General features: G+C 36.0%; 1 protein-coding gene across 1 annotated transcript; it reads left to right on the forward strand.

Moving 5' to 3' along the window:
* Positions 1–465: 465 nt before the first annotated feature.
* LOC121389737 (enhancer of split m7 protein-like) lies at positions 466–11,882 on the forward strand. Its single transcript, XM_041521388.1, has 5 exons — positions 466–486; positions 2,122–2,214; positions 7,526–7,598; positions 10,501–11,000; positions 11,850–11,882. The coding sequence occupies exons 1-5, from the start codon at positions 466–468 to the stop codon at positions 11,880–11,882; spliced, it is 720 nt and encodes a 239-aa protein (XP_041377322.1).
* The last annotated feature ends 449 nt before the right edge of the window (positions 11,883–12,331 follow it).

Consider the following 12,331-nt stretch of genomic DNA (forward strand, 5'->3'; position numbering starts at 1 on the left):
TCTGTGGGTGTGGGTAATTTTTGGCATGCTTCCATCAGAGAACTGTTCAAGCACGTCTGTCGTGGGCACACCCTCTGACTTCGCCAGAGAGTTCTGTCCAGGACATGGATTTCTTGTCCTCTCCTCTCCCAAATTAATTTTTTTAAAAGGACCACTCCTTATAAATAGTAACACTTAACGATTCCCCTAACTAGGGGCAACAGGTTGTTAAGCCCTCATTAGGTCCGCCATGCGTCCTGCCAATAGAAGCGACTTTAAAGAAACCCAGTGACAATGGATCTTTAATGATATTTTATGTCCGCGAATCTTGTGTTACAATACGCGTGCAGTTGCATCACGGTCCGTAACTTCTCGCAGCTGGACGCTGGGGTTTCTTTAAAAAGTTGAATCCATCAGTGGGACTGAGCCGGACAGTAGGAGAGGGAGACCAAGAACCAAGACTCGACACTTGGTTTTAAACTCACCATGGAGCAGTCGTACAATCTGGTAAGACTTTTAAATGTATTTGTGTTTTATATTCACAATGAAAAGTAATGAATATTTATTAAGCGATACCTCAGCACAATTTAAACTACAGTTTAACATTATAGTTATTTCGACACTTAGTCGAAAAGCCTACTGCTTACTGGGAAGCAGATAAATATATTTTATTTGTATTTTCTCAAATACAGGACAGTACATACCACAATATTTGATATACCATTTGTGCATCTGTTGACTATGTTTTAGAAAGAGTGTTCTGATTTTGCTGCCACTGCAATATGTTTTCGTTTGACAGAACAGCTAAATTGGCAGATTAAATACATTTTCTTGTGGGCTTGACGACAAGAATGTACAGGCGGTGTTTTTTCTGGGTTTTTTCCTGTTTTTGTTTTGTTTTGTTTTGGTTCTACTCTGTATAAATAAAGATTAAAATATAGTGTCTCTCTCTCTCTCTCTCTCTCTCTCTCTCTCTCTCTCTCTTGCTGTGGTGTCGTTAAACATTCATTCATTCATTCTCTCTATTCATTCATTCATTCATTCATTCACTCTCTCTCTCTCTCGCTCTCCCCCCCCCCCCCCCCCCCCACACACACACACACTAGAACCTATGCCCCTCTCCAGACATCATTGCTACGGGCTTGTAAAATGTCAATGCCTGTATACACAGTGTGTTACTTGGTATCTTAATGTTTGTAGTAGCCTAAACTTTATTTCACCTCCAAATAATGTCATACGTACGAAAAATTATATTAGAAAGTAAAACGAAATTCTAGCTACTACAAACATTAGGACGACCAGAAACACATTGGATAATCGGAAACTGATATTGTAAAATATAAACTATTCAAGGTGTAACTTTAGTTGTTAATAAGGATTTATTATTTGGAAGTGTGTTTTAAAATGTCTGTGAACTCAAAATAGTCATTTAACAGTTGTGGTAAAAACTATTATGTTGCATGATGCATGTTGTATGTTGTATAAGTATAATATCAAATAATTTTGAATATTAGCAGGTTTTGACATCTAACTTGTTTTGTGAAGTACTTTATAAAATGAAACTTATTTTGGCCAGCTGATCAAAGCTACATAATCTGATGAAAAAATAGTTTCTGTCCAAATATTTCGGAATTGTTTTAACATTAAAACTGTTTGGGGTTTTCTTCTTCTTCTTCTTTTTCTTCTTCTCCTTCTTTTTTTTCTTCTTCTCCTCCTCCTCCTCCTTCTCCTTCTTCTGAAAACTATGACTTTGACCATATATACAGGGCCGTACTCTCCGGGGGAACGGGGAGGGGGGGGGGCAGTTACCCCCCTGAGAATCTCTTCTTGTTTTACTCCAGAAAATAGCATACACATCTCAGTGTTTAATTTGTATAGTGTTTCATTTGTTTATAAAAAGTAGTGCCCCCCCCCCCCCTCCCCCAAGGATTTTGATCAAGGTACGGCCTTGATATAGCCCGTTCTGGTTACCATTCCTCGATATGGTGTGTTATGGAAAGCAGACCGTGTGATATAGCTTGTCTTCGAATATATAGAGACTATACACAAAGACAGGGTTTATAACGTAATGCGCACCTAGAACCTCCGTGGAAATACGTGTGTCTAATTACTTTGCATTATTTAGTGCTTTGTTGATTTCAGACTCGTAAACACGTGGCCGAGCGACGGAGACGAGCGAGAATTAATCAGTACTTGACGGAAATCGAGCGACTAGTCTTACCGCTGGAGGAACAGGTAAACAGCAACAGACAATACGCAACACACGCGTGCTTTAAAGGCATACTGTCACGGATTTAAGGACCTTATTTCTCTAAAAATGGATAATAAATAAAAATTACATTATTTGTTGGAAACCAAATCTAGCTATCGCATCACCTTAACTGAACCATGATGGAGTGAAATGCATGTCAACTCTCTCGACAATTTTAGTTTTTGAATTATGGACCATTGCCATAATTCAATTATGTTGACAAAATATCATTAATAAATGGAGTATGGTGGTTATGGAGATGGTTGAATAAAGTACATTTAGGGACAAATCAAATTATTTTTGTTCAGGTAATACTTTGTTAGACCATTAAATAGGTCAGTGGTCTGTGACAATATGCCTTTAATATCAGACTGTCTACTGCCAGAGTAAGTTGACCAATTCGACGGTTGCGTTGAGTTGTGAATGCGCTGAGACTAACAACTGGGCGTCGCGTTGAGTTGAGTGCGCGCTCACTCAACAACTTTCTTGTTTGAATCGGATACGATTTGTAAGAGCGCTCAGACTAGCAACTGGACCGACGTAGAAGTGACAGCAGAAAGTTGGCCAAGTTTCTGCTGGCAGTTGGTACTCTGAGTCTACCATTAAACTTATCTTTACTTCGTGTTTGGATAGTGATGGGAATCGGTTTCAATTTCAGACAGTTTTAATCGGTTTGCACCAACTGATCAACTTTCGATTACCCTGTCGGTAAGAATTATTTGAATATAAGAAAGATTTGAATTATAGGAACCATGCATCTGTTGCCATGTTCACCTGGATACACTGCAAATCTCTAACTTGACCTTTAATAAATAGTTAGTACCCGTTTTCGTGATGTACTGTAACACACGAAGACAGCCACCAACACCAATGTATGTATATTTACATTAAAGGGACAGATCCTAGTCTTTAAACACTAAGGCATATTTTTCACCTAGACCCTAGTTTCAACCTGTAAAAATGGACACTAAGTTTGGTTAATTTACAAACCTGTAACAAATTTGGATACAACAGAGTGAATCAAGAGTCTATGATGTTGAAATACCCTTAAAAGTAAACTAAAACACGACTCCATAACCGCTATTTCTAAGACGTACGTGCGTTTTTAAAAATGTGAAAAATGCATTTTGTGGTATTATAAACACCAAGATGACCAAAAACACTTCGGAGGTACAACAATGAACAATCTAAACAATAACATATATTAAAGTAATGTTTGATTTCAGTGGTCATAAACGGCTCTAATAGTGAAAAATATACCTTAGTGTTTGAAAAGTAGGGTCTGTCCCTTTAAATCCATCATGTGAACTGGGGGAACAATTATAGTTGACAATTTCCCACACAATCGATTATCGATTTTCATAATCGATCATCACGTCGGTAGAGTCAAACCGATCAATGTTCGATTATAACTGATCTTCGGAACATCTCTAATTTCGTTGTCGTTCAACAATATATTACGTAGCGATCGGGGGGGGGGGGGGGTAGGTGGTGTCGGAGGAGTATAAAGGAATGCTTAGCGGTGGAGGGTAGGTGGTGTTTGTCAACAGTTACGTAACGTTTTAAAAACAATTGTCTCAATTTACTTATAAAGCAAAACGTAGCCAGTCAGTGATTTGTTTTCTAACATATATATGGGTTTTTTTTTATCTAGTACTTATTACCATACCGAACATAAAAAATACCAAAAGAATATGTAATAATATTGGTCGAATTACGCTATTATCACAGTAAAAGCGAAGGACGAGCGGCACACAATTTTAGAGAGGAAATAGGTTTTAACAGAGTTACAAAACGTTATTTTACGTTATTTAAAAAAAAAAAAAAAAAAAAAAAAACACAACACATTTTGCGTTACGAAATTGTTGAACAGTCTCTTTGATATTTCTGTACTCGATATATAATAGATTTCCTGTGAGTGCCACAGGGTTTAGCTGAAGTAACTTTGAAGCTGTTTATTATTATTTTTTATTATTTATTTACTTGACATCTCTCATCAGTCATGGAGCAGTCATGTATATTTTTGTTTTCAATGCGTCAAAAGGCCGATATGCTCTAAATGAAATCCGTGGCTGATTAACACATTTGTGCCGAGAAGTAACGAAAAAGGCCGAGATGTTACTATTGTGAAACATGATGCCTGGTTCGAAATATTCCGAGATGGTCTGTTTGAAGTATTAATGTGTGTCGACAAATCATTACCCAGGCAAAATAGTCAGCCAAGATGGCGGTATACCTACAAAAAACACCATGCGATTTTCGAATTAGCATTTTGTTGAATAAATAAAGATAAATAATGAAATATATTCACTAAATTAACTTTTAACTCGCATTTGATGATTTGGCGAATGATAGTCTAAACCCTGGATACTGAGATATACATGTAGGTGTGTGGGTGGAATAATATAAAGATTTACATTTGAACAATAACAACTTCCAAAGTGACACCACAGCAATAATAAAACGTCGACTTGTCATGAGCAATGTAAAATTTGACACACTCAGCATATTTGTGTCTGTTGTGTTTTTTTCTTTTCCACGTGAAGGCTGACATTTGTGAGAGAACCACTGACACGTCAGACGTCACTCATGTCGTGGGTCTACGCGAAGACATCAGTCAAAGAGAACGCAATACTGATCGTTCTATAAGCGGTGACAGTCGCTGTAGGAGGCTCTCATGTTGAGTTAAAAGGTGTACGCACAACAAATAACTCGGGGTGCGTGATCACTGAAGTCTTATTTGGGAGAGATGTGGGCGTGGTGCTCTATATAACTTATAGAAAGGAATGTTTGTTTAATGAATCCTCGACTGTTTGGAAGGAAAGAAAAGGAATGTTTGTTTAATAACACATCAATACATTTTAAACTATGACTATTTGGTCGAGACGACTCTCTCTCTCTCTCTTTCTCTCTTGACCAGATATATATATATATATATAATCTCTCTCTCTTTCTCTCTTGACCAAATATATATATATATTTAATCTCTCTCTCTCTTGACCAAATATATATATATATATATATATATATAATCTCTCTCTCTCTCTCTCTCTCTCTCTCTCTCTCTCTCTCTCTCTCTTGACCAAATATATATATATATATATATATATATATATATATATATATATATATATATATAATCTCTCTCTCTCTCTCTCTTTCTCTCTTGACCAAATATATATATATATATATATATATATATATATATATATATATCTCTCTCTCTCTCTCTCTCTCTCTCTCTCTCTCTCTCTCTCTCTCTCTCTCTCTCTCTCTCTCTCTCTCCCAAATATATATATATATATATATATATCTCTCTCTCTCTTTTTCTCTTGACCAAATATATATATATATATATATCTCTCTCTCTCTCTCTCTCTCTCTCTCTCTCTCTCTCTCTCTCTCTCTCGACCAAATATATATATATAGTCTCTCTTTCTCTCTTGACCAAATATATATATATATAATCTCTCTCTCTCTCTTTCTTGACCAAATATATATATATAATCTCTCTCTCTCTCTCTCTCTTTCTCTCTTGACCAAATATATATATATATATATATAGAGAGAGAGAGAGAGAGAGAGAGAGAGAGAGAGAGAGAGAGAGAAGAGAGAGAGAGAGAGAGCGAGAGCGGGGGGGGGGGGGGGGGGGGGAGACAGACACATTGTCCTGCGTGCGGTCGGGCTAAAATAACATAATTTCACTCTAAAATGTGTTATCGTCACTGTAGAAAGTGTTATTTTCACTGTAAGAAAGCCTGAACTATTTTGCTGCTGGCATTTTAAAAATAAAGGTAAAGTGAAGTTTGCAAGCGCGACTCTTAAGATATGATTGCAAACTTCATTCGATGAGATATAAATCATATTTGACAAAAAAACATTAAATATCCTCTTTGTAGTACGACATTTACTGTATGATAACAAACTATATAATACACGATAATAACTTAATTATATCAAACACGTATATCCTTCTGGCCATAATTCCACACATATTTCTGTCAGAACTTCAAAGAGAAGGTGGGATAAAAAAAAGATTAGAAAGCAGCCTTTATTGTTTCCAAATAAATCAAACAATCAAACAATCGTTTGACACGTATTTGGGCTGACGGAAGATTCAATCACGCCTGTCTTGGACACACCCATAGAGTTGCAAGTGACATTTGTCCAAGCGAAGAATATTAGTCTTTCCTTTGCCACAAGGTTCGTTCGTTATCGGTGCATCTCAAAGGATCGGTCCGCAACGGCTCGGTGGCGTCGTGGTTAAGCCATCGGACATAAGGCTGGTAGGTACAGGGTTCGCATCCCGGTACCGGCTCCAACCCAAAGTGAGTTTTAACGACTCAATGGGTAGGTGTAAGACAATTGCACCCTCTTCTCTCTCACTAACCACTAACCAGTAACAACTAGCCCATTGTCCTGGACAGACAGCCCAGATAGTTGAGGTGTGTGCCCATGAAAGCGTGTTTGAACCTTAAATGGATATGAGCACAAAAATAAGTTGAAATGAATGAATGAATGATCGATCCTGTTTGGTGAACGATTGTTCTCCGCTCACCACGAACGGTATAATGGTATTTGCTGTCCTCTGTACAACACATATAAAGGATTTCTTGCTTTTCTTTGGTAGAAGTAGCTTACGCCGTCAGGTGTCGCAATAACATTTGTTTTGGGGCCAATTTCACAAAGCAACGCAAGTTTACGTCTGCGACTAGCAGTTATACCGGCCATACGTTTACACGTGTTTGTCATCTATTTTTACGCAGAAAATTACATCATTACGGAAGATGGAACATTATAAAGGCAAAATAAAATAAAATATGTGTACTTCTAACTGTATTTATTGTACTATAATAGTAATAAGAATTGTGGTTTAGTCGTAATGTTACGTTTACGTGCAAAACATCGCAAGTTTACGTCTGCTACTAGCAGTTATACCTGTCGTGCGTTTTCTCATCTATTTTACGCAGAAAATTACATCATTATGGCAGATGGAGCATTTTAAGAACTAGCGAAAATGAAATATGTACACTTCAATCTATATTAGTTATACTGTTAGTAGTAATAAGAATTGTGTAGTAGTCGTTGATTTACGTTTACGTGCAAAACTAGGCTTACGATGTTTTGTGAAATACGGTCCAGAAACACATTGCATATACAGTGATATTGTAAACAAGAAACGCCAAATAACCTACACTATTAGTAATTTAAACGGTTCTACTAGTCGGAGCCATGTTAACATGTCTCTAAGAAAAAACACCTGCCCTGAAGGAGATTTTACGTGTCGTATTCCAGGTGAGCGCAGTCAAGCTGGAGAAGGCGGAAGTTCTGGAGAGAACAGTGGCATATCTGAAAGAAAAGAGAACAGGTATTTGACACTTGATTGAAAACATAGTTTACTGCAAACAGAACAAAAAAAACGGGTACACGTTTGTCATGTTCCTAGGCCCTGTCCTATACATGTATATATATATATATACTCACACGAACACACTCCTGTATGCATGTAATGCACAAGGTAATTGCTCAAGGGCAGTGAAGGAAAACATAAAATCGTTTTTAAAACAATATTTATTGGTTTTATGTTAACTTTATGAGACGATTTTCAAAATTATGCGTCCAACACGAGTCACGTATTTCCACCATTAAAGTGACAAATCCTAGTTTTTACACACTATCGTGCATTTTTCACTATTAGAGCCGTTTTAATAATTAAAATGAGACATTACTTAGACTATATTGTTTAGATTATCCATGTCTTCCTGGTTGTAATTCTAATTCCACGAAATGCATTTTTCGTATATTTAAAAACACACGTGCATCTGAGAAATATATCCCGTGGAGACGAGCTCTGGTATATATTTAAAAGGATATTTCACCGTTTCAACGACATAGACTCTTGTTTAACTTTATTGTAACTTTATCCAAATGTGTTAGAGGTTTGTCGATTAACCATACTTGGTGTCCATTTTCATATATTAAAATTAGGGTCTGCCACTTTAACAATGTGTACAATTAATTTGAGACCGTTTTATTTCGTGCAAAGGAACCTTTTAATGCGAGTGTATAATAAATATAAGTGGCGACAATATTACATAATGTATATTAATAACTTCGTTTCAGTGATGAAAGTTAAGCCCATTATGCATGCCCTCTCGGATGTTTCTTACACACCCGTTGGTGAGAACACCTTGCGTTATTTTTGGTTACACATGGTTGTTAGCACATGTACGTGTGTTAACAATTTCAAGACATACGACTGGCTGCTTCTATGTGATGGCATACATCCAATGAAAAACTACACGATGGAAATCGATTAGACTGTAACGTATAGTTAACCTGAAATGCATGTGTCTGTGACGCGTAAGTCAGCTACAAGTGCAAGGGCTGTAAATAACATTTAGTAAAAAAAGATGTTAAAGTTTGCTTAAAACCTGGTTTTTGGGGATATGTAGGAAATAGAATAATAAAATCGTGTCCTTTAGATACCATTTATCTCACAATTTAAAAAAGTATCAAACTTGCTTTCGCTCGTTAGATACAACTAGTTGTAAGATAAATGGTATTTAACGGCCACTCATGTGTTATTCTCCATTTCTAAAATATAGCTTCATAGACATAGTTTATGTATAATGATTTTAAATATATATATATATAAATTTTGCCTTATCTAACTCCACATTTTGCGTTGTTGCCGTACGTTCACGGTTTTTTTTTGTTTGTTGGCCGCTATTTTGAAAGTAATAATCTTTACTTAATAATGTTTGCTAACATTCTAACACAAATGTCAATGTGGAGAAAACAACCCGTCCCACAAATGGGACACTATACATCAGTAGTGCAACCTTCCAACGAAATTTTAATGATGTAATAAAATTACGTTGTATTAGTAAAATTAAATTATAATCCGTCGCAGTCTTCACTAACGGTGCTGGCAAACGCGTGCGCAATTCTTTTGTTGTTTATGCAATGAAATATGTTTTCAATCAATCAATCAATCAACGGTGCTTTTGTAAATAAGTTTAGTTTGGCTTGAAGACAAAAAGAAAGAAGGAAAAGTGTTTTGGTAATAACAAACATGTTCGATTTTATGCGCAATTTGGGAGAGAAAAAAAACATTGGTCACAAATAAAACAAGAATACGTACCCACGGTAAAGAATATCGCTGCTCCACAAAGAATGAAATTTTAATTTCTCGCTTTGTTCAGGTTACAAATGCACACATCATACGAAACGCATCTATGAAAAGAACAGTCAAATACAGGGTAGAGTAGGGTACAATCAGCTAGGGCAGGATATATATATATATATATATATATATATATATATATATATATATATATATATATATATATATATATACACCTGAAAATTGCATTGTACTTAAGCGCCACCCAAATTGTATTGGAAGCAAAAAAAGAAGTTGTCTGTGCTGATGGGGGTTATACCAGCCCTACGTTCAGCAAGCAAACATTTCGCTAACATTCGCGAACTATTTGATTGGTTCCCGACGTGGCTATTTGGTTTACCGTGAAGCGCATAAATCAGTCTAGCGGACCTTTTTCTGCTCGATCTGGCTGAACGCAGCCCTGGTAATGACAATGTTTACATACTCTGTATCTACTGAGTATTCACCAAGATGACATGAATAACTGACCATTGACAACCACATTATTGTTATATCAACTCCATGGTTACCAAGATGACATGAATAATGAATAATTGACCATTGACAAGAACATAATTGTTATGTCAACTCCATGGTTACCAAGATGACATGAATAACTGACCATTGACAAGCACTTAATTGTTATGTCAACTCCATGGTTACCAAGATGACATGAATAACTGACCATTGGCAACCACATAATTGTTATGTGAACTCCATGGTTACCAAGATGACATGAATAACTTACTATTGACAACCACATAATTGTTATGTCAACTCCATGGTTACCAAGATGACATGAATAATTGACCATTGACAACCACATTATTGTTATGACAACTCCATAGTTAATATCTCTATATTTTCATACAACTTTACGGTTTCTATCAAATCCACTAGAATACATTAAATATTGATGCAATGTCAATGTTACTTGCTGTCTGTGTTTTTCAATATCCTCTTTATGCGCAAGAACATTAATGTTGGTGTTTTTGGTCCATGAAATGGTCATAATTACTTGCGAAGTACAAATAATATGGTCAAAACTAGGTGGTGCCTTATTGAATGTCCACTGTATAGAATATTTGATTTCTTCTTGCAGACGGCAATGACTCGAGGGCCTATACAGTAGGCTACGTCGCGTGTCTACAAAGTCTTCAGCAACTGGCAAAGAAACTCACCACCCAGAGTGACCTACATTCGCTGATAGGAAATATGTTAACAAACGTACAAAGAAAAGCGATACCCGAACTCACGAACCAGGTAGTTGGAGAAACGGTGAACACTCCGCAACATACGTCATGTTCCCTGTCGACATCGCCACCCACTCACGACAACGATTCACGCAGTCAATCGTCTTATAGCAGACGAAGAGCGGAACGTTTGAATCAAAACCAGTCAATGAAACTTTGTTCTGATGATGAAAACCTTCGAAAGTCTTACGCAGAATATCTTGTGAAAACCGTCACCAAGGAAGATTACCCAAAAGAAATTGTATATACTGATGAAGTGGAACTTCCTGCAAATCGACAGTCAAAAGACACGGGTTTTTGTCCAAGAACTGGCGAGATACATTCGTGCCACCAAACTGACAAACATATGGTCAGTGTCAATATGGAATGTCGTACATCGGAAAAGAGAAACGGGTACATTGCTGATATGGAAAATACTGAACAATGTTTGCGAAATAAATCACTGCTAATGAACACTGACAAGGCGCCATCTTCTCGTAACAATAATCAGTTATTGCCCGTGTGGCGACCATGGTCATGCTTTAAGTATTAACCGACAATGAAACGACACTATTGTCAGTTACCCGTTTCGATTAAATTAAACTATATGTTAATTCTACTGTAAACAAAATGGTATTAAAGTATGTTGTATGACATAAAAATCATTGGTTCTTTTCTATTAAATTGTGTATTTTATTTTACTGTTTGAATTTATAAACTACAGAACACCGTAGTTTGGGTTTTTTTTTTTTTTTTACATGTTTAACACATCTGGTTATATTAACGTCAAAATGTAATATGTGCATGATATAGAGACTGAAGACGTACACTAATTGCATTCAGATATATGTTTTAAAGTAATATTCCAAATAGAGGATGCATATCGCTCATGACTTGTGAAATAGCAGATAAAAGATGAAGATTGGCTGACAATGAATCTTGGCTGAATGAAATAGTATATACTATAGTATTTAGTATACAGTAATTTTATTGTTCCATTTTCTGCACACAATGGCGCGGTTCATTGAAACAATGGGTCGGATAAGCATTACTTTATATAAATGATTAACCAGAAATAGACGTAAAGTTGTTTCTTGGTGGTATATTGTTTTCAGCTTACTGATTGTTGTTTGACTCTTTCTGAAAGCATTACGCGACTGGGAGTCAAAAATGGATGACTAATACAATATAATATTAATAATTATTGTATATGTATCAGGTGATCGTGGGTAAGTCTTTACAAGCGAAATGATTATCAAATGAATATGTATCCGAATGTGAAGGGAAATCACACTAACAGGATTGGTAAAAAAAATTGTTTGTCACCCCGTTAAAGTATAAGTATTGGACCATATCAGTCATATAATATATATATATATATATATATATATATATATATATGTTACAGATACTGTATACAGAACAACAGAAATATTCCATCCAATGGAAGTCAGAGATTGGGGGGTGTACTTAAGAATTCGAACTATATCATCCACTTTTATTTTCTTTGTTACGCGCAAATCTTAGATTCTCTTTCTCGTGTTAAGAGTAGCCTTAGTTCATTCATTCATTCATTCATCCATCCATCTATCCATCCATCCTTTCATTTATCCATTCACTAAATATGTCATTAATTTATTCATTGCGTCAGCGTTTTATATTGCTGAAGTATCAAAAGAATATTGCAAACTATGTAATAAA

Source organism: Gigantopelta aegis, chromosome 15 (genome assembly GCF_016097555.1).
Source record: "Gigantopelta aegis isolate Gae_Host chromosome 15, Gae_host_genome, whole genome shotgun sequence".
NCBI lineage: Eukaryota > Metazoa > Mollusca > Gastropoda > Neomphalida > Peltospiridae > Gigantopelta > Gigantopelta aegis.

Bases quoted from the DNA above. Each gene is read 5' to 3' on its own strand.
- LOC121389737 (XM_041521388.1), top strand. From the start codon at position 466: ATGGAGCAGTCGTACAATCTG. The intron at 487-2,121 runs GTAAGACTTTTA...TGTTGATTTCAG, and splicing joins TGGAGCAGTCGTACAATCTG to ACTCGTAAACACGTGGCCGA. The intron at 2,215-7,525 runs GTAAACAGCAAC...GTCGTATTCCAG, and splicing joins TCTTACCGCTGGAGGAACAG to GTGAGCGCAGTCAAGCTGGA.